Source organism: Arachis ipaensis, chromosome B01 (assembly GCF_000816755.2).
Source record: "Arachis ipaensis cultivar K30076 chromosome B01, Araip1.1, whole genome shotgun sequence".
Taxonomy (NCBI): Eukaryota; Viridiplantae; Streptophyta; class Magnoliopsida; order Fabales; family Fabaceae; genus Arachis; species Arachis ipaensis.
Window position 1 is genome coordinate 134,937,025 of NC_029785.2, and position 21,432 is coordinate 134,958,456.

Below are 21,432 nucleotides of genomic sequence, written 5' to 3' on the forward strand. Positions count from 1 at the left end.
TCTAATTGATCTCTAGACTTTTTCTTTAATTATCTACTTAAAAAAATAATATTTATATTTTCTATACAAAGAAAAATTGTTTTTTAATAAAAAATTAATACTTTTTGTAAAGGCCGATCTAAACTCGCCTTTAATTCTTGAATCAACAACTCATTGATATTTGATACAATTCATCTTTTAAGCTTTATTTTTTTTTTATTACTTTTTTGCATTAAACACCTTGTTATATATATACAAAAAGAGAAATAAAATTCAGAGAAAAATACGTTATTCATATATTACAAACCATAAATATCCAAGTGGGTTTTCATTTCCACTTGTACTTATGGATCTTTTTTCCTTCTAAACTTGAATAATCTTTGTAATGACTAAAAGATTATATAATATATGGAAATTAAAAAAACTATAGATATAGGTAAAGAAAAATAATTTGAGAAAGTAGAAAATGAAAAAAGATATTGTCACTGAGCGAATGGGTAAGCCTGCTAAATGTGGTACCCACAACACATACACACACTATAAATTATTAGTATCCTTTCTTTACTTTATTGTGTGTGTCAACAACTAAATTAGGTGCACGCCTTTGTCTCTGCACTCCAACATGTTGTTCATGCCATGTTTCATCACATCCTGCTTCATCTTCCTCCCATTCATCTCTCACCAAATAATGTTGTTGATAATATCTGAACGCCACAAATAGCACGAACACTGCATAGGCAAAATATGTTATTATTCATGTTTAAGGCACCAAAACTTTAGCACTTTGAGTGGAGAGGACTATACTACTAGCACATTTGAAAAATGTGACCTATAATGCCAAATGTAATATTCGTTAATCATCTCTACTTTTATCAACTAAAATGGACTAGCTTAGCCTGTTTAGGTCTGGTCGTGGGTTAAAATGAGTCGGCCCATTTAAACTCAATTTGTTCACGCGGGCGATAACTTTTTAACCCAGACCATTTATGACTAATTTAATGGGTTAAACGGACTGATCCGTTTGCCTTTTTATTTTATTTTTTAAAAAAATATTTTAACAAAAAATATTATTTTTGGGTGCCATTTTTTCAAGTTAATTGGGTTTAGTCCGTTTAATCCAAAATTTAAACGGACCTAGTTTTAAGGCTAAAGTCCATCCGTTTGGTTCCGACAAGTTATAAAAAGACATTTATTAAGTTTTTTTCTTTTTGGTATTAAAAGAGGGCTTAAAAGCCCACGGAAAACAAAGCGAAACTTACATGATAGTTACTAATCTGGTCGTAGTCTCTCTACAATTAATACTACTACTTTTTGTAAGTCAAAGACTCAAAAAAAATTGAAGCTTTTCAAACTGAGTCCTTATTATAAGACATTTATTAGTTGTTACCTGCCCAAATGCGTGCAACAACTGATGACAAATTCCATACGAGGCCGAAGATGCCCAGAGCCACAGCCTTTTTATGAGAGCATGAATCCCATGCGTCCCGGAATCGACGAATCCAAAAATTTGCTAAAATATAATAACAATTACAATTAATGAACAAACATGTCATTCAAAATTCTTAATGCAACTTATATTGAATGCAAGGTTTTTTTTTTTTTAAGATCTTGGTAGTTAAATTTAAATCTCCTTAAAGCTAGTGGAGGCCCATTGAATGGCCCATTATAACAAGCCTACAAAGTAATATTTATATTTGACTTTGTTGGTGGGGATCACGAGGAATATGGAGGACCATTATTATTTCATTATTGTGCTCCTAAGTCTCAGCCTTCTAATGGGCCCAAAACTGTGTGAGGGATAAAAAGAAAAAGTTGCTCATGCTTATCCATGTGATGCATTAAATTATGAATGATAATAGCCAAAGAGACTACATTAAAGTGAGTTTAGGGTTTAATTATGCCTGTGGAGGATTCATAATTGGACCTTATCTGCATATACATTCGGTAATAATAGGGAAAACAAAACGGAAATATTTGGTAACCAAAGAAAATTAGCCAAAAACAGCCATAATTTGCCTTATTTAGCATTCATTAATTGTCGTGACAATTAATGAATGTTAAATAAGGCAAGTTCTGGCTGGATTTTTTGTCTCCCTAGCATTACCTAAAAAAAAGCTTCTTCATAAAGGACCCACTAAATCTAGAATGGTGGATCTGAGAAAAACACAGTAATAGAAGTAGTAGTACCACTCCATAAAATCAAGAGTACAAAGGAGCCGTTTTATGAATACATATGCATGAAAAAACTAACTATAGTGGGCCAACTGCAACGTTTACATTTGACATTTAAGTGTCAAAATTTGCCCCAACCACATTCAATGAGCATTTGCCATTTTGCAGCAACTTGTTTCATGAAAATACTTGTATGTTTCTAGAACAATTTCACTATGCATACAACTTTTATAGTTACTGTGTGGAAACTCACGTGCATTTGTCTTTATGTGAAATTAATAGCTACAAATTGTTAGATCTCAATTTAGTGAAACATGTCAAATTATTTAATAATTTTTAACTATTAACTTTACGTGAAGACAACTGCACGTGAGGCTCCATCATGAATAATATTATTGTTTTAAGAATATGCAAGTATTTTATCGAAATTGGGTTGTGTCTGTTCACATTTCAAAGTGTTGTGTCATATAAAGCATGCATTAAAATAATGCTACTATATATGAATTTCAGAATATGTTACCATATGCAGTTATCTGTGTAGAATACAAGGAGCAGATTTTTGGCAGGGTAAATACTCCAAAGAAGCCTGAAGCAGAAAAAGAATAAATTCAGTGACTGGAATGACATGTGAATTGCTTCTGCATCTTTTGCTTCATTGAGATGCTAATTTAGAAAACTTACCGAATTTGGCCATCTTCCAAATAGTTATGGAGCTGCCACATCTGGCTAAAACAAAGAGCAAAACTGCCAACTACAATTCACAAAGCACTACCAAGATTTAACAATGTAAAAAGTGCAACAAAATGGAGAAATTATGTGATCATTGAGCAAATAATAATGTACCTTCATTGTGGTACCAGGATCTCCAGAGAACATAGCTCTAAGTCTTAACAGGAACTCATTCAAGTAAGGCAGAATCAACTTTAGCAACCAAATGGCTTCTTCTTCTCCCAGCACATAATTTGTGTTATCTACATCTATGATTCCCCTGGAAAAATTTGATTCCAAATAAAGAAAGTTTACAGGAGTATCTCCGTTCGGTAAGCCTCGGACTAAAAAATATAGACACTGGAATACACAAACTTGTTTAGAGAAGGAGCATCTCCGTTTCCGTTGTGTCAATATCTCTATACTTTTTGTTTTGAAATTCTTACTAAACATGATCATTAACTTAATTAATATGCAATGCTTGGATTATTACCTGCAAATTAGAGATCTGTAGAGAAAGATAACAGCTAGATACACTAGACCGAAATAGGAAGATACCGAAATAAGACTGCACAAACAAGTATCAACAAGTGTTAATCCTGTGTTACTCTTAATTCTAAGACAAAAGAAGTATATACAGAAGAAGATATTTATTCTCTTTTTTGTGTGGAATTCTAACCTCAGGTTAATATCCTTTGCATAAGAAGATGATACTATAAGGAATGTTCCAGTCCCAAACATAAATGCTGATCTTGAGATATCTCTCCACATGATTAAATCCACTGAGGAATGACATAAATTAAATAATAAATACCAGACATTACATCAAAGATTTTGAGTACAATTTTCTTTCTTGTATAATAATTCTGAAATGCAGATAAACAAATCACCTAGACTCTGCAATTTGCTCTGGGTTTGTGGAAAGCTTCTGTATGCTTCTGCCTTTGGAACTGCATGGTGATGATCAATCAATTAGGCTTCACAAAATCCAGATTGAAAGAACAAACTTATAAAACGAAAATCAAAAGACCTTACTTGAATTAGTTTTGGGGAAATTCTGATAAATTGTGGATTGTCTTCTAACTGGAGGAGATTGCTTCACAGTAATAGGGGAAGACACTGGCCTCTCATTCTTTTGATGAAATCGTGTAGTTGCAATCTTTTTAGGTTCTGATTCATTCACAATCTTGTGTTTTTCTTGTTCCTTCACAACCACCTTCTTTAATGGTTCCTTCACAATCTCTTTCTTTTCAGGTTCATTCACAATCACCTTCTTTTCTGGCTCATTAGCAACCATGGATTCCGGTACACTGATTTCCTTGACAACAAAGCTATTCTTCTCCATCTCAATATCAACAGCTTCATCCATATCTTCATCTTCCTCTTCCTCTTCGTCTGCATTGTCTGAAGTGCTTGAAATGACCTTGTCCTGGCACACACCAAAATCCTTGCAATTCTCATCCATTAGGACATTTCCACAAACACCATCTGGTCCTGATCCTGATTCATCAATTCCATTAATTGGTTCTTCAGCCAAATCACGATTGGATTCTGATTCTGTCTCCCTCGGCTGAATTGAACTTTCTCCATTCCCATCAGAAACACCCTTCACAGATTGATCCTCAGCCTTAACTGAATCTGGGTTCCCATTCTGTTCTTCTTTTTCTTCTTCCTCTTCAGATCTTATCTTTCTAGAAGCCTGAATTGGGCTGCTTCTTCCACCAACAGCAACCTCCTTGGCCCCTTGGGTCCTGATAATCTTCTTCCTCACCAGAATTGGGCTCTTCTTGGGGGTGATTTCATCAGAGGAAACGGTATTGCTCTGTTGTTGCTCTGTTTTTCCTCTGGCAATGTGAATTGGGGTCTTTTCTGATCCATCAGGGCTATCTGATTTCCAAGTTTTCCTCTTTCCGGTGGGAATAGCAACCCCAATTTGAGTTCTCTTGAATCTGGCGGTGCCACCTTCTTCAGAACCGTTTTCATCTGCATTGAAAACCTTAACTCCACCTCGAACTTGATCACTCTTCATTCTGGTTTCCCACACTGACCCTGCAACCACACTGCTTCTAACTCCAACTCTTCTTCTGCTCACATCCATATTTAAGTATCCTCCTTTTTCTCTTTCTCTCTCTCTTTTGCTAATAATCACTAACTACAGTAATGGGACATAGGGTGTGCTGGTTGTTGCATGAGACAGAGAGAGAGAGAAAGAAAGAAGCTTTCAGCTGAAGAAATGGCGGTTGGTGGGGTGCAACAACATTGGGATCCCTTTCTAAAGTTAGCTCAGAGAGAGAGAGAGAGAGAGTAAAAAAAAAAAAGAGAAAAGAGAAAGAGAGAATTGGGGGATTGTGTTATATTTGTGTGTTTGTGAATTGAGCAAGATACCTTCTTCTTGTTGATGGTTACTTTACTTTTTTCCTCTGTCTGTTGTTGCAGTTATGTTATGAGAGAAAAGTTGTGAAGGGGTGTGTGGGGTTGAATAATTAAGGTATTGTGTAGTGATTTTTTATGCACATAATAGAATAGATTCTCCTAATATGGATATAGATCTTCTTTCTCATTTCATACTCTCACGTGCAGAAATGATAAACCTAACTACATCTTTCTACATGGTCCTGAAATCCTATATCCTATGATGTCCTTTGAGACTCTATTTGGTAAGTATTTGCTTAGTTCTGTGCTTTGGTTATGTTTATATATGTATGTATACTATAGAAAATAGATGCCTTCTGCAAGATTTTTGTTCTTTTCATTATCTGTGTATATGGATGTGAATTGCATCAGAAAGGTAACAACGTGATTCACATAAATTACTTACATATGCTTCTTGAACTTTCATTGTATGTGTAACTAAAAATAATGTGACTTCAAAGTCTTCATTTAGTGCTAAATATTAATAATTTGATGAAAAGTTGTTCCTGCCCTCAAATATTAAATTGGTGTTAAGTAAGGTTTACATAGTTTCTGACTACATCCCCAAACACATTAGCATAATATTAACGGTAGAAACTCGCCGGGAGTTGTTTACATATGAAGTTGTTAGTTAAAAACTGTTAGATGATTTGACATATTTAACTAAATTGTTATCTACGTCTCTTAATTATAAACTTCACACGAAAACAACTGTGAATATGCATCCGTATCAAATAGCTTGCAATTAATGCATTTTTGTACTTAGTGACATGCCAAGCCACTCAACTATGGAGACAGCATATACCAGAGCTTCGAATTAATTCGTCAGCGAAGTGTTTTCTTGATTCCAAACACTGCAACTTCCTACTTGCTACTTTGCTCTAGTACTACTTAATTTTTTTTTTGTTCAAATCATATTACATTTACGTGACTAATATCTACCAAAAAATTTGCACATCACTAACAATATTTTAAAAAAATTTACACCGATATTCAATTATATATTACCACATCGATAAAAATAATTAATTTTTAAATTTATTATTTAAAAAATTATTTAAGTACAAAAATCTAAATAANATTGAGTAAAATTCTTTATAATTTTAATTCATCAAAACTAAACCAATTTTACCGCCAATATATGAAAAAAATAAAGATCAATTAATTAATTGTACTTTATCCCCTTTTGACAAAAGATGGAGAACGAACAAAGAATTGTTAAATGCATGCTAATTGTTAATAATGCATGATAGACCCCTTTTTTTTTTAATGTATTATAGGTTCTGATGTTGATCTAATCACCCCTCACAAAATTCAGTCCAAAAAGGCTTCTAGTTTTGCTAGTTTTATTAATTTAATTTTATAAAAGAGTTATACGTAATTAATTAATTGTATATTATTATATTACATTAGTAAAAATAATTATTTTAAAATTTATACATAAATTTAATTGAATAATTATACAAAATTTTTTACTGTGTATCAAAAATAGATTCTAATTTTCATATCTTGATAAGTATACCACAAAACATAAGCACAGAGTTATTTAAAAAGGTGGAAACTAACGACTCTCAACTATCAACTTCACATGAATTCGACTGCACCTGAGTTTTCACTATTTAAAAAATAAAAAGAAAAGAGAAAAGAATGCATGAAGAGAAGTTACTGCATGTGGGAATGTTTGGCGTGAAGGTAAATAAAGAATCACACGAACACTGAATAAGTGAATAATAAACCTTGGCTTTGCATTTGGGACCCCCACCCCACATGAATCAGTAGGCACACCGTTTTCTTTTCTTTTCTTTTGCTTTTCTTTTTTTGGTTGGATTAGGGATGCTGCCATGCATGTGAGATCTGGACAAATCATATAAATATTAAGAGTCCGCATTTTACGTCTAACGTACGTGACGACATTGATTTCTTTTGTTCTTGCATACGTATGTAAATACGTACATACATACGCTTGATAATACTCACCGACACAATTTGGAATGGTATTGTGATTCTCTTTTATTTGCTTTCTTCTACTATTCATCAATCATCATTATATATTATGGCCATGATTCCAACAGCATCAACATGATTTCAATACTTGGATCTATATATCCAAATTCCCATGATTCTGTCTGCTGCTTAAAAAAGATAGTACTAGCATTTTTTTTTCTTAATTTGAGTGAGGATATATTAGATAATTCGTTTTTAACTACTGATAATTTGTCTACTTGTTCATGAATCATGTTTGATATAGTGGAGTGTATCGATGACGTCAAAAGGGAAAATGCTATTAAACTCAAAGGAGAGGAGATTATTGAAGCTAAACTGATTACGATGTTGTTGTTTGCATTATGGAGCCTTAATTAACCATATGACATAGTCTCTCGCTCTTCACTTAGAGATTTCGGGTTCGATTGCAACCGATCAAAAAAATCTTAGCTGTTGCTACAACCATAAATGTGTAGATGTGTTATGTGATACTTAAAATTGAGAATTGTTCAATCTATCGAAGAAAAAAAAAATATGACAAATACATTTGTTTCATTATGAAAATAAGACACAATAAAATAGTACCTGATCTAAAATTACTATATTTCCTATGTTAAAAACAAAAGTAACGAAAATTATTACTGATTTTTCACGTAAAATTATCAAGCGTAAATTCTTATCTTCAAACTTCAATATCATGCCTTCTTAGGTCTCACATTTTACATGAATAATAAAAAAATCACACATGGTAATCTTGTCATGTGAAAAATAAATGAGAAATTTTTTTGTACACTAAAAAACAAATGTATAAATACACACATTACACAAGATGTTTCTTTTTACTTTTCTTTATCGGTTAAGCATTAAAATGGGAGAAGCAAAAGCTTAAGCCTTCTTTTTTTAAGAGTAAGAGGTTGCATAACTACATAAGTCAACTTTTTTTGGGATAGGCATGGATGAATTGGGAAGGTGAAAAAGTGAAAAAGAATAGTAATAATAATAATATATAGCTTGAAGCACTGCTTTTAATTAATTTAGACAAATGACCTCTTGGTTTTTAATCATTCTTGTTGGTATTATATGAGATGGGAGGAAGAGGGGACCGCAATCCCCACAAGAAGGTATAACGTTGAAGGCACGTGACCTCAGCGCCACCACACCACGTGCCGTTTGATGCTTCATAGTCTTTAGTATAAAAATGCTGTGATATCATATCCTCAACCCACGTGCCTGCTTATCCAATTATGTTAGCAAAGCTCCACTAATTAATTAATCTGTGCTATCTTCTGTCTCAATTATCACCAAGATCTACACAAGTACCCAAATCAATAATCAAAATACTTAATTAACCAAGTATTGGCTCCATAAAACACTATCTATGGTCAAGTCTGAAAATTGATTCTGCCATCCAACTCCGGCGGGGGCGGATTTTTCTGCTTTTATATCTAATCCTCATTCATTACATAGCACACAAACAAGAAGCACCATATATATTAATTATAATTAATAATCGATTATTCTTTCATTGTTCAGGATAACACCAACTTTTCATTAATTAATATTATAAACTTCACATTTTTTTCCAAGTCTATACAACTATACATTATAAAGTCAGTCAAGTCTACCACGTGTTGGGGGTAGTGCATAATATATTGGCATCTGTCTAGCAAAAGGATGCATTCAACTTGCATGCTTAATAATTTGTAAAGCAATCCTCTAATTTAATGGTGATTTAATTTATCAAATCAACAGTGGGCTTAGTGGCTAGTGAATACTGCAACCTGCTACGTAACACTGAAATATAGGTTGAAAATGCTAATATATAGTTCATCGATGATAATGTGGACAAATTAAATCATGCTCGGTGATGAAGCCACTGGCCACCGCAATAGACTCCAATTATTGGCTTGCCAATAATTTAATATTGAAGAATTGATTAACCCACTGCATAAATTTTCACCCTCTATAGTCTATATTTTCTCACCTAACTCAAAATTAAATCTTATTTATATGATAATACATGCTATGGCATTACAGATGGAAAAGCAGTCTTGCTAGCGGTGGGTGAAGGGCACAAACATGAATAATTTCAGAGCGGAGAGGAAAAAATATATACAGTTGCATGGCAAAATAACACAACTCATGCAAACTCTACCGTCTCTGGTGTAGGATATTTATGAACCAAAAACAACTAGAGTAAGATGATGATGAGAAAAGAATGTACAACCAAAGTGAGTTGGTCATGAAAAGTTACCTCGCCTTTGCAGTGCTATATGTAGTTCTATCCATGTTCTGGTTCTCAATGTCAGAGCTAAAAGTGCTGTGTCACTATACATGCACTCCCAAAATCATGAAACCATTTTTCTCCGATCAAATTGCTAGTCATGCTTAGTGGTTTCTGATTGTTGAAGCTAGTGTTACATCCAATTACCACTCATTGGACGTTGCCGGTCCGGATTGCTGCTGGTATTATCTTTTCTTGTTCACACTTCTTTTTGTCACCGTCTGCTGTTTTCTTCATTTCAAGCTCTAGCTGCTTGCTGTTCTCTTCATGTGCTTTGTTAAACATTCCAGTGAAGTTGAGCAGAGTATTGACAACTGCAGAAGTTTCAAAATTATCACAAGCCGTAGCAGGCAAAACTAAACAAAACTAAACGTATGGATAACAGAATCAAAGTAAAAGAATAAAAATCCTACCCTATAAAATATAAATATCCAAGTAAAGCATTGCCTATATATGGTCTAAACTTCAAAGACATACAGATACATCCACGAAAGCCTACCACGCGAGAATATAGTGAAGCCAATGAACGGACTTCAGCTTCAGCATGAGAGAGGAACCCTTTCAAATTCTAAAAGGAACAAAGAAAGAAATTATAGAATGAGAACGTCAATATTTCTTATGTCCGAGATCAAGAATGATTGGGTTCTTAACATCATATATTGGCATATGTATGCTTATTGACAAAGTGGATTTAACCAACAGATAGGTATGCACATTTTTTATCCTGATCAGTTTCCACATTTTTTTAAAGCCCAAGGTTTGAAACTCTCATATTAGAACAATGATAAACAAGCCTCAGTATCTCAATGATTACCTACACAGAATGGGGACACAAACTAGAATGCCATTATTCCTTCCTGACAGCACTTGATTACAAACTCAGTTGGCTCTAATTAAGATATGTTTATGCAGAGTTCACAAACAATTATGCATTCATTTTTTGTGGTGGAATTGTGGAAATATGAAATCTAAAAAATGAACAACAATATTTTTTCCCCTCTCTCTTTACGATGAACTCAAACAAAAGATGAGTTGGTGAATGAACCACATTAAACTGATGAAAAACTTCAGCAGAATTTGAGGTACAATGCCTATATACCTTGCGGAAAGTCTCTGACATCGGACCATCATTTTCAGAGATCGATAATTCCTGCACAACTTTCTCTAATCCTTTGCTTATAGCTTGCATCTCCTCTGCCAGAATCTTCAATTGGATCTGGATCAAAATTTTACAAGTCAGTGGTGATAAATATTCAATTCCCAACAACATATTCAACTGAATAGCCCTGGGATAAGTGCAGAACCTTTGCTGCTGGCTCTAGGTTAGCAACATCCTTGGAGAAGTCTAAAACTTCTGGTAGTTTATCAGACAGCACCTATGGTAGTTTCAAACCATCACTCATTAAAGATGCAAAATTCTCAGTACAAGAAAAGCTATCCATTACACTGACTTAATGTCAGAAGTTCAGAATTGATTAGGCACACAAGAAACATAATACTTAACAGGAACTAGAAAATATGACAACAATGAATAAGTAACTTTGTCTACCTTGCAAAGATAATGCATGAGAGTCATCTTCTTGTTCCGTGCACGTGTTTCAGTAAGCTTCAGAAGACTATCCAATCTGAATCCAATGGCAGAGCCTAAAAAAACATTGGTGTGTGTGAAAATATCTCAGCTATGAGACTCAACACTAAATACCAATTATGTCAATATAAAATGACGTCAAACAATGGGTTATATCAGTGTACTTTGTTTTAAGTTTCAACTTACCCCTGGCAGTTCCCTGGTTCAAAGCATTGCCCAGGGAAAGTATGGTTTGCATAACTCTCTTAAATTTGACAGAACCTCTGATCTGAAAAAGATAAAGAGGAATGACAAAGAAGCATCCAAAATTTTATTTCTTATTAGAAAAAAAAAGGGAAAGGAAGTAAATAAAAAATATTTGAGTATAAAAGAAGTTATCATGCCTCATCTGCTGCAGCATTCACAACATTCAGGTTATTTCTAAGGTCAGCAACCTACATAAAAATAACGAGTCATTCAACCTGCAAATTAATTTAAAATTCAATCTTATCAAGGATTCAAGTAATGGCAATTACCTGAGTTTGGAACTGAATTTTGAATGAAAAAACTCTGAGCTTGGATTCTACCCGTGGTACTTGCATCAACTCTAAGAAGAACTGTAATGAGAATGTTATGGAGATGTAAGCCAACTACATTCCAAGTCACGGTAGAAATGCAGTCTCCACCATTGAAGATAAGAAGTAATATTTGGGACCTTCTAAAGATTGCTTAAATTCAAATATTCGAACATCCTATGTCTACCAATGAGATCCCAAACTATAACCGTACATAAAAAAACTCATAAAAGCTTATGTACCTGTTCACACCTCCCTAACTTCTCCTTTTCCCCTGTATAACCCTGTCCAATTGATAAAAGTCGAGTGATTTTGAAAGGAAAGAGGATACTCATTATTTTAAGGAACTTGAGATCAGCATAATTATTGATCATTGTTTACCAACCTTAAGTAATTCCATCTCTTCTTTCGTAGGACAAAACTTTATGATATTCTCAACCTGATCAATGTCTAGTGCTGACTCTTCCAGTGCTAGCACTGAGCTCTATGAACATTCAAAAGAAGCAATGGTTGATGATAACTCTTATCAAAACTTATCATCTAGAATATTCCATATCATGAGCAAGACTAGAAAAAGAAAAGAGCAATGAAGCGTACAATGTTGAACAAGTCCTAGCCATTATTTTAAATGAGAACATTAATTCCACAGTCAAAACTTCAACTCATCATAGGGTACATCAATCTTACCATTAATTCATGCAATGGCACCTTCACTTTTGAAAGCATGATTTCACAATTGTATGCTCGCCTATGCTCAATCTGCAAGGAGGGATAACATCAAAATAAATATAAATGATATAGCAAGTTAGTGCCAACTTTATGTTGTGGCCAAATAAAAGATATAGCAGTTATAAAATCACAAATAAGTGCATAACCTATCTCAAACACAGTACCATACAGATTAATGTTCGTTGTTTGAAACACAGCACTCAACAACAGATCTCTCATAATTCCATGATAAGAAAAAGTGCAGGAAATAGCAAAGTAACTCTCTTCAAATCAATTTTGTTTTTATCATTTTTTATACTTCATCTTGTCATCTAAAATTTGGCGTGAATAGCAAGCTGACAGATGACAACTTGAAACGTTAATGTAATATGGTGCTGCCATAAATTGATAACCAATTAATAGATAGAGCTCCTAGAAACTATTTGTCGTAGATTTAGTTATCACATTCAGGTATAAACAACTAGATTATTTAGATAACCATAAGCTCTCTTTGTACTACTAGTAACCAGAGGTAACTTACCAGCTGCACTTTATCAGATTTAGGCCCAACTGAGCTTTGGGAATTTGATTTCTTGGTTGAACCTGAACTTGGGGCTGCTGCTGAGAAGAGACTCTCAAGCTCTGACATGTCAATCTCTGGGGCTCTACATAAAGATAACAAATGTAGAGGCACATGACACACTAGAATAATAGGAAGACTATTGGTCATAAAAATGAACACTATGGCCAAATCAACATTACTTGGAAGCTTCACCCGATTTCTGTGTCTCAGCCCACAAACTTCCTTGCACCGCCCTAGATAGTTTCAACCAGTGCAATGGCTTCAGCTTTTTGCCATTATTCTTTGAACTAATAGTACGTGACAGAATCCGTCCCTTTGAGCCGGACCCATCCGAAAGAGACCCTGGAAAACCATTGCTTGGGTTTGAACCTCCTTTGCCAAAGGGAGCAGGAGGTGGTGGAGCAGCTGGTGCAGAAGGAGGTCGTGGAGCAGTTGGTGCAGAAGGAGGTGGAGGGGCAGCTGGTGCAGAAGGAGGTGGAGGAGCAGCTGGGACAGAAGGATTAGGCTTATTGGAGGGAAATGATGCAGATGGTGGCGGTGGCGGCGGCGGCGGTGGTGCTGCTGATGGTGTACTAGGAGCTTCAGCTTTGACAGAGAGACAAGGAGGTGGCAGTGGTGGAGGGGATCTAGCTCTAACCTGTGAATCATCCTTTGCAGGAGGCGGAGGAGGAGGAGGAGGAGGAGGAGGGTGTCTAGCTTTTATCTGTGGCTCTTCCTTTAAAGCAGGTGATGCTGGAGGAGGGGCTCCTTCTATAACATGTAGATCGTTATTTGAAGGACGTGGCGGAGGTGGAGGAGATCTAACTATAGCTGGTTTATGATCCTTTGGAGGAGGAGTAGGAGGAAGAGGGGGTGGAGGCGGTGAGAATGACTCGAGTCTTGTTTTTACAGGTGGAATCTCCTTCAACGGTGTTCTGGGAGAAAGTGCAGGGGGTGGCTGAACTGAAGTAATACCTGAATTTGAAGCCAGGGTGATGGTATCAGTTGGTGACTTACTACAAGAGGTAGGTGACGATTGACTCTCAGGTGCAAACCTAGAAATAGATGACGGACTTCTATCTTGTAATTGGGCTTCAGTTTCATCAATAAGTTGATGACTGACTTCTGTATGGGGAAGAGAATCATGAAATGCTTTGCCTAATCTAGTTCGGGCAGGCCGTAAAGGAGGTGTTTCTGGGGAAAAAGAAGCATCCATAGAACCAGGCAAATAAGAAATATCAGATGCCTTTGGAGTAGCATCAACTTTGCTGGCCATGTCACCTTTTTTACTCTTCTCATTTTCCGGGGATTGCTTACTCATTTTCCCCTGAGGCATTGTGCCCATTTCTCCATGCTGATCAGAAACTGTATCCAACTTGTCGTTAATGATAGCCGAAGCAGTCATCTGTTGGAGAACATTTAGTGCAGCATCTGCATTGGGGTCCAACCAGTCCACATAGTTAAAAATCTCTTGAACCTTGGCAAATGCTTCCACTGGCAGTCCTTCCTTCTCCTCAAAGCATGAGGTGCGATCCACCATAACAGCTGCAGCAGCATCCATTTCTGAGAAAAGGATCTTCATCCAAATAAACCAAAGAATAAATTTGAAAGTTAGGTATTTCTAACCTATGTAGCCATTATAACAGACGGTTATATATGAGAAAAAGAAAAAAGAAAAAAGAAGATATACCTCGGCTCTGAAATCCTTTGGAAAGTGATCTTTACCATCCCATAAAATGTCAACTTCATCCCGGTTAAGCATCATAATATTAGATCTAACAAAAGCAGTGTTGAACATTACTCGGAACATCATCATTTCTTGCTCCATATCAGCGTTCAAGTTAGTGCTCTCAACCACAACATCACCTTGAATATGGCAACTGATATCAATCTTAATTAGTTCACTCTCTCCCTGCAGCACAGTTAGCAAGGAGTTCCAAAATAATTACACATCTACGATCAGATTCCATATGCATCTAGATCGAGTAATAAAAGTGTTGGGGGCACAATATTTTCTAGAACAACAAACATATCATTGTATCAATTCAAATTTTCATAGAACGGGCCCCTCTCGAACTAATCCAGGATTTTGTAAGACTGAAAAATAGTAGTCATGTTGAAACTTGACCAAAATTTGCTCATGTTAAACCTAGTAAATATGAACTTATATTCACTTCCTTATTTTGTCATATTTCTTCCTCTTATTCCTTTTAGAATTTTGGGATATTGATGCAACAGTCTCTTGTATCAAAGACTACGACCCACCTAAATGAAGCTTGCTTATTCATCAAATAACTTTTTTGCAAAATATCACTATTGAGAAACTTACCAATGGAAAGAATTGCTGGAAATGCTAACTATTACCAACTTTAAAGCTAAGACTACATTGGGCAAACAGAGTGCTCAAATATGAAATGAGTGCTCTACTTTTCAAAAAAGAGGACCCAGGAGCAAACAGAGCAACAAATCCATATGAAAGCCTAGGGGTTAGTTAATTTCACCTGCTTGTAACACCGGATATTCTTGCTTCTCTTGGGCGTTGAGTACAACATTTTCGGATTCTTGTCTCCACTAAAAGGGTCCTGCCCATAAATTCTAAACAAGGGATGGCAGCCTCCTTCTCCATCGAAATTGGGGATGAATCTAAGGATGATGCAGTCCAACATGAGCGCCCTGTCCAACGGTGGCCAATCTATGGCCACATTCCTTCTTGAAACATACTGCAGATACCTCAGCTGCGAAGGGATCGGATTCAAGGGTGTCAGCAAATGTAAAAGCTCGCGGGGAGACTGCTTATACACCATATCCAAAGTCCGTTGCTCCCCAGTATAAAGCTTCCGAAAAATCAACAATGCAGCTAGCATAAAGGCCAAAACAGGCCAACCTCCGCGCTCACAATGCATTAACAACACATTGTGCTGCCCAAGAGAGAGCCAACTCTCACCAGACCTTAAGAAATGGTGAATGAGCTCCATCTTGAGCACAGGACAACCCTCGTAGTGCCGCGGATAGTCCATAATAGTAATGTCATACTCAGATAATATGTCTGCCATAACGCTCTTGGTGTCTTCCTCTCTGAAATTGAAAACAAGAATTGAAGCATCTTGCAAGTTCTCCCTAAGATGACCAACTATACCATCAATGTAAACTTTGTAATTCTCTTCGCTCCAAGCATCAGTGGTGAAGCAGCAATCAAATACTACATTAATCAATTAATTGGTTAAGAAACCAACAATTCCATCAACAATTCCATTTCTACAAAACCTAATGTTCCTGGAATTAATCTACCTTATGCAATTACAAACATTTTAAATAAAGATAAAGAGAGAAAGAGAGCGAGAAGGTTACCATAGACTCGTTCACAGATCTCGAGAAGGCCATCGGGGGGTTTTCGAAAGAACAATTTTCGGAGCATAGCCATGTCTCTGAGAACAAGCTTCTTCGGGTTCAGCAAAAACGGAAACTCTCATTCAGCGCGCACATAAACCGGGTTATCTTTTCCCTTACGCTTAATCGCTGAGAAGCGGTTTCGTGAATGAGAGAATGAAAATCGAAAAGTGAGTGAGTGTGTGAAATGCTTTTGATCTCTCTTTCTCTTGTTTTGTTTTCAGTGAGAAACCGATGAGGAAGAAGAAGAGAAGATTGTGTTTTAAAAATAAAAAATAAAAAATAAAAGAGAGAGAGAGAGAGAGAGAGAGAATTGTGACGTGGCTCCGTTCAGTTTTTTGTTGTTGTTGTTTTTAGCTGAATTATGTGACTGCAGCTGTGGTTACTAACCGACTCACAGTGACCGGTCGCTTGCGTGGAGCTTCTGGGAGATGACACGTGTCATATTGTGCCCGCGACGGGTAATTTTGGTGCGAAATAGATAAATTACACTTGTGACTCTTTCATGCAGCGTTGGATTAGTTTGTGTTTTGTTGAAAAAGGGGGTTCCTTTGTTCCTCAACCAAAAGGAAACATCCCAAATATTCAAAACTACGCCATAAAATGACTGAGAATGATTCAACTAATACAAGCTATTAGTTTTAACTTATTTGTGCTTGACAAACTAATTAACTATGTTATGTTTTGTGGGCTTTTTAACCTAAATGCGCATCTAAAAAATATTAATTCCTAAAATGCGTATGACTGAAAATCTTTTTAAAAATACGCATTGCCATTTTTTGGTTTGTGCCCATGAAATAAATTTGAACTCCATTTTACTCAAGGTGTCCATGAAATGGATAATCTATATCAGGGCCAACTCCTACGAAATGGCTATCCCATTTTCATGGTGGCAGCAGCGAAATGGAAGGAAGAACTCTGGACAGGCAGGTGCGAAATAGGTGTACTGTCGAGTTAAGACTCCATATCTCTTGTACCGCACACGAAATGTGACAAATTTGTGTGTACTGCACACGAATTAAAACAACGGCTAGGCTATAAAAACCCTTCTCCAGCAGAACTAAAGCCACATTTCTAATTCTCACTTCTTCTACCCTTTCCTCTTCTCCGAAAATTTCACTCTCATAGAAGCTGCTTTTACTAATTTTTGGGTGTCATAATGGCATCTAGACATATTTATGTGGTCATATATTCCATGGGAGGTGGAATGTATGGGTCTCAAGACGCCATCTTTCTACAAGAGCGCTAATCATTGGGTTGTCGTACTCAAAACGCTTTATCAGAGACGCATAATAGAAGCCGGCTCTTCTTAGATACGGTTCAAGCATCTGCCTCCTAATCTCCATACTCGGATCTACTTTCTTTACAGAGAAAACATCGACCAGCGTGCCATGCGGAGTCAACACACGTGCCGGCTGAAATTGAAATAGAGCAAAACACAATTATTTAGTTTACAACAATTTTTTTAATCATTAACAAATTTTTATTTATTTATTAAAAAAAACTCACCTTAACATGTAAATGAGCAGAAATATGAAATTCATCCAACCTATTAAGATTTTTTTCCACATTAATTCTACTTCCACTCATTTTTTTAATAATAAAAATTATTCCTCCAGCACAAAATTTTTTTTTCACCCCACCAACAAATAAAACTTTCTCATGCAACCCACTACTTCTCTTCTCTTTTTTTACCTTTGAATTGGTCCCCTCCCTTCCCTTCACCTCCTTTTATATGCTTCACACTCACAAGACAACAATAAATTGTCTCCCAATCACCTAATGCATGCTCGTACAGGAACTGCAACACTGAGACTCGCTGCTTTGATTGGCCCCCTCCCCATTTCGTGCCTGCCACACGTGAGGATGGCCATTTCGTGTGTGCCTCCCATGAAGTGCCCAACTCGTGGATGTCATATGTGAGTTGGGCCATTTCGTGTGTGCCATGGGTGATATGGTGCATTTCGTGTGTGCCATGTGTGAGGTGCTCCATTTCGTTCCTGAAACAAATGAAATGGTTTGTGTCAGTGGCCAGAACCCATTTCGTGGACACCTCCTTGATCTGTATCCTATTTCCATTTTGTTTGTGATCCTTGCGAGTTGGCCGTGTGCATTTTCAAAAACATTTTCAGCCATGCGCATTTTGGGAATTAAAGTTATTTGCATGCGCATTTACATAAAAAAGTCATGCTTTGTGTACGTTAAAATTAATAGTACAATTATGTTTTTTTTTAAATATTATTTTTTATTTAATTTTTAGAAAAAAGAGAAAATAAAAAATAAATAACTTTTTTATTTTTTAAATAATTAATGCATAAAAATGAGTATTTAAATTAATTAAATAATAATAAATTTTTTTAAAACCAAACAACATTTATTTTATTATAATCCATTTTGATACAAAAATTACCAAACATAAATCACTTTAACACAAACCTACTTTTGATCAAAATCAAGTTTGCAAAATCAATTTTATGCAAACTCCCATTTGCAAACTGTAATCCAAACACACACTTAATATACATGTGTAAAATATATCAATTTTTTTTTAACTTTATCTTAAAATTTTGAGAAAAAGATAAATAGGTTTCTGATCTTTTGTTCGGTAGATATTTTTGTCCTTAACTATTAAAAAATACTTTTAAGTCCCTAACTTTTACAAAATTTGGACGGATCAGTCCCTGACAGAGGCATTTGGACGGATTGGTCCCATGAGGCATTTGGACGGAAGGACTGATCCGTCCAAATTTTGTGAAGGTCAGGAACTTAAAAGTATTTTTCAATGGTTAGAGACGAAAATGTCTGCGGACAAAAGGTCAGGACTTATTTATTATTTTTTTTAAATTTATTTAATTACTTTGTACTTTTCAACTCATGCGTTAGTAGAGTGATAAAAGTACTCCTTAAATTGGGGGCATTCATCATTAGTTATTTCTTCTCCTTGAAGCTTTATAAGTGGTTAGAGAAAAAAAGGGTTAAAGTCTTAACAAAAAAGGGGGGACACAAGGTAAATTGAAAACCAGATTTATTGTGGGATTTGAGGAATCTGTGAGGAAAAATCAAAGCAACTAAACTAAAGGGTTGTGGCTGTAGTTCCTTGAAAATTACGACACTAGCTTCTACCCTTCTACGACCAAAAAAAGCTACTAAAGTAATGCAGAGTTTAGAACGTGGATACGTGAATTTGATGTGTGAACTTCATATTAATTAATAGAAACGATCAAACTTCGCACCTACTTCTAATTATAAAACCAAATTAAATAAACAATTCTCAGCTACTCCACCGACAATTCATTTATTTTGTTATAATATGCACACATTAATTCGTTTTTAGTTCAACTCACTAAATTGTTTTCACTTCTACGGCCGATAATCTCGTTGCCTCTTCACGCTTGATAGGAATGGGATTACCTCCCATTTGTGATACTATCATTTTAATTATTTTGGTATATTTATAAATTAGTAGATTTAACATAAAGTTAATATTAATGTGAAATTAATTAAGAATCCATCCAAGTGGCAAAACATATCTTAATATATGAGAATCGTTTGTATGGGTTTGTCTCTAGTCGCTATAAAGATTGAGTGGCTAAGATGGCTAAGATCAAGAAATAAATAAGAATTTGACATGTGGCAGAATTTGGAGTTGAATGAATCATGATGATTTGACTCTAATAAACATGATTGCTAAACACAAAAAAAAAAAAAAATAGCTACTTTTTAAAAAGATCTTAGTAACACGTAAATTTAAAATTAATAGATAAACATAAACCTGTGATTAAATAAATTAAAATGTGTAATTAATTATTATTTGTTATTCTTTTTAAATCAAAATTTTAATTCAATTTGTTAAGTTAAATTGTTATATAAATCACCATAAATTTATTATCCGTATGTGTAAAATTTAAATTCAAAATTTTATTAAAAATTTTATCATATTTTTTAAATCAAAATTTAAATTTATCTTGTTAAGTTAAAGTATTAGTTAAATCACCATAAATTTATTATCACTGTTTTTTAATTCTTTAAATTACAAAGTTACAAGGTGTTAATATTTTTTTCTCTCTTTTACTGTTTTAAATTGTGTGCTTTATACGTTAGTCTATAATACAAAATCTATCTACTAATGATACATACCACATGTCATCTGTTTATTGAATGTCAATTCTTAGTCATGTTTGGCCACCATTCTTTTGGCCACCAGAGGCTCCCCCTTATTATATAAGTGGTATGAAACTGAAAGTAACATTGAAACTAAACATTATTGAGTGCGTTCTGGCAGTTAGAGATGGCAATGGATATGGTAGGGTAGGGTTTGAAGCTAATCCTAACCTTATTTGCGGGTTGAAAATATCTCAATTTTAACTCTATCCGTTCTTAACCCGCGGATACCTGACTCTATTTGCGAGTTACAAAAAAGATGCATAATTATTATATAACTTCATGATAATTTAAAATAGAACTGACTTTTATATAAAAAAAATATTAAATTACTAATTAATGATCTTTTTTTAGTAACTAAAAATCTTTTGATTTGTCGGATAGGGTTGAGACTCCACCCACACCCTATTCGACCCGCACAAGAACCCAGCACTCTACCCTATCCGTTGCGGATTGGGTTGACAACCCTACCTGATCGGATAGAGTCGGATTGGGTACCCACAGATAGGGTACATGTTGCCACCCTTATTGGTAGTTGTAGATTGTCTTAACCTGTAGTGTTTGGTCGGAAGTTGTCAACATTTTTATACATAATGATTTTTGGTCGAGAAAAGAAACCACGAATGGTTGGCCCAATATTGATGACGGAGAAAAGTTGCTGTTGGATTAACATCCAAGCCTTCTTTTATTTTGGTCTAGGCCTTGTTAAAAAACAGACACAAGCCTAAGACTCATCTCATGCTCCTGCCCAATTACATTCTCGTTATGTTGATTCTAGTTTTTTTTTTTTTCCCCAAAGCCAAGGTAAATGCATTTCATTAGAAAATGAATTACAACACAGAAATCAACGGTAAAAAAACCCAAAATTCTTGTTTTGAAAAGAGATGTGCTATATTATTTTAACTAATTGAAAATGATATGAAGTGGATGAAAA

The 21,432-nt window shown here is 35.2% G+C and overlaps 2 protein-coding genes and 1 long non-coding RNA gene across 7 annotated transcripts; 1 reads left to right on the top strand and 2 right to left on the bottom strand.

Annotated features, from left to right (window-relative positions):
* LOC107641191 (reticulon-like protein B21) lies at positions 231–5,545 on the bottom strand. The gene is made up of 9 exons (XM_016344699.2): positions 3,895–5,545; positions 3,750–3,809; positions 3,539–3,641; positions 3,353–3,427; positions 2,995–3,139; positions 2,833–2,902; positions 2,672–2,737; positions 1,367–1,489; positions 231–708 (listed from the first exon to the last, which is right to left on the bottom strand). Exons 1-9 carry the CDS (start codon positions 4,955–4,957, stop codon positions 527–529), a joined length of 1,887 nt encoding a protein of 628 aa, XP_016200185.1. The 5' UTR covers positions 4,958–5,545; the 3' UTR covers positions 231–526.
* On the top strand, positions 5,440–8,151 carry LOC110264355. Its single transcript, XR_002350430.1, has 2 exons — positions 5,440–5,516; positions 7,520–8,151. It is a non-coding gene; the product is annotated as an uncharacterized LOC110264355 (long non-coding RNA).
* LOC107641202 (formin-like protein 13) lies at positions 8,124–16,626 on the bottom strand. 5 transcript variants are annotated; one of them, XR_002350428.1, is made up of 16 exons: positions 16,299–16,624; positions 15,452–16,025; positions 14,641–14,862; positions 13,151–14,526; positions 12,930–13,053; positions 12,368–12,439; positions 12,066–12,164; positions 11,923–11,964; positions 11,642–11,722; positions 11,510–11,560; positions 11,313–11,394; positions 11,088–11,182; positions 10,843–10,914; positions 10,638–10,754; positions 9,509–10,106; positions 8,124–8,562 (listed from the first exon to the last, which is right to left on the bottom strand). XR_002350428.1 is itself a non-coding variant. In XM_021106258.1 (15 exons), exons 1-15 carry the CDS (start codon positions 16,369–16,371, stop codon positions 9,948–9,950), a joined length of 3,363 nt encoding a protein of 1,120 aa, XP_020961917.1. In that variant the 5' UTR covers positions 16,372–16,624; the 3' UTR covers positions 9,057–9,947. The 5 variants fall into 5 exon arrangements, 1 of the variants encoding a protein (XP_020961917.1); XR_002350426.1 differs by having other exon boundaries at positions 8,124–8,484; positions 15,452–16,149; XR_002350423.1 differs by having other exon boundaries at positions 15,452–16,149.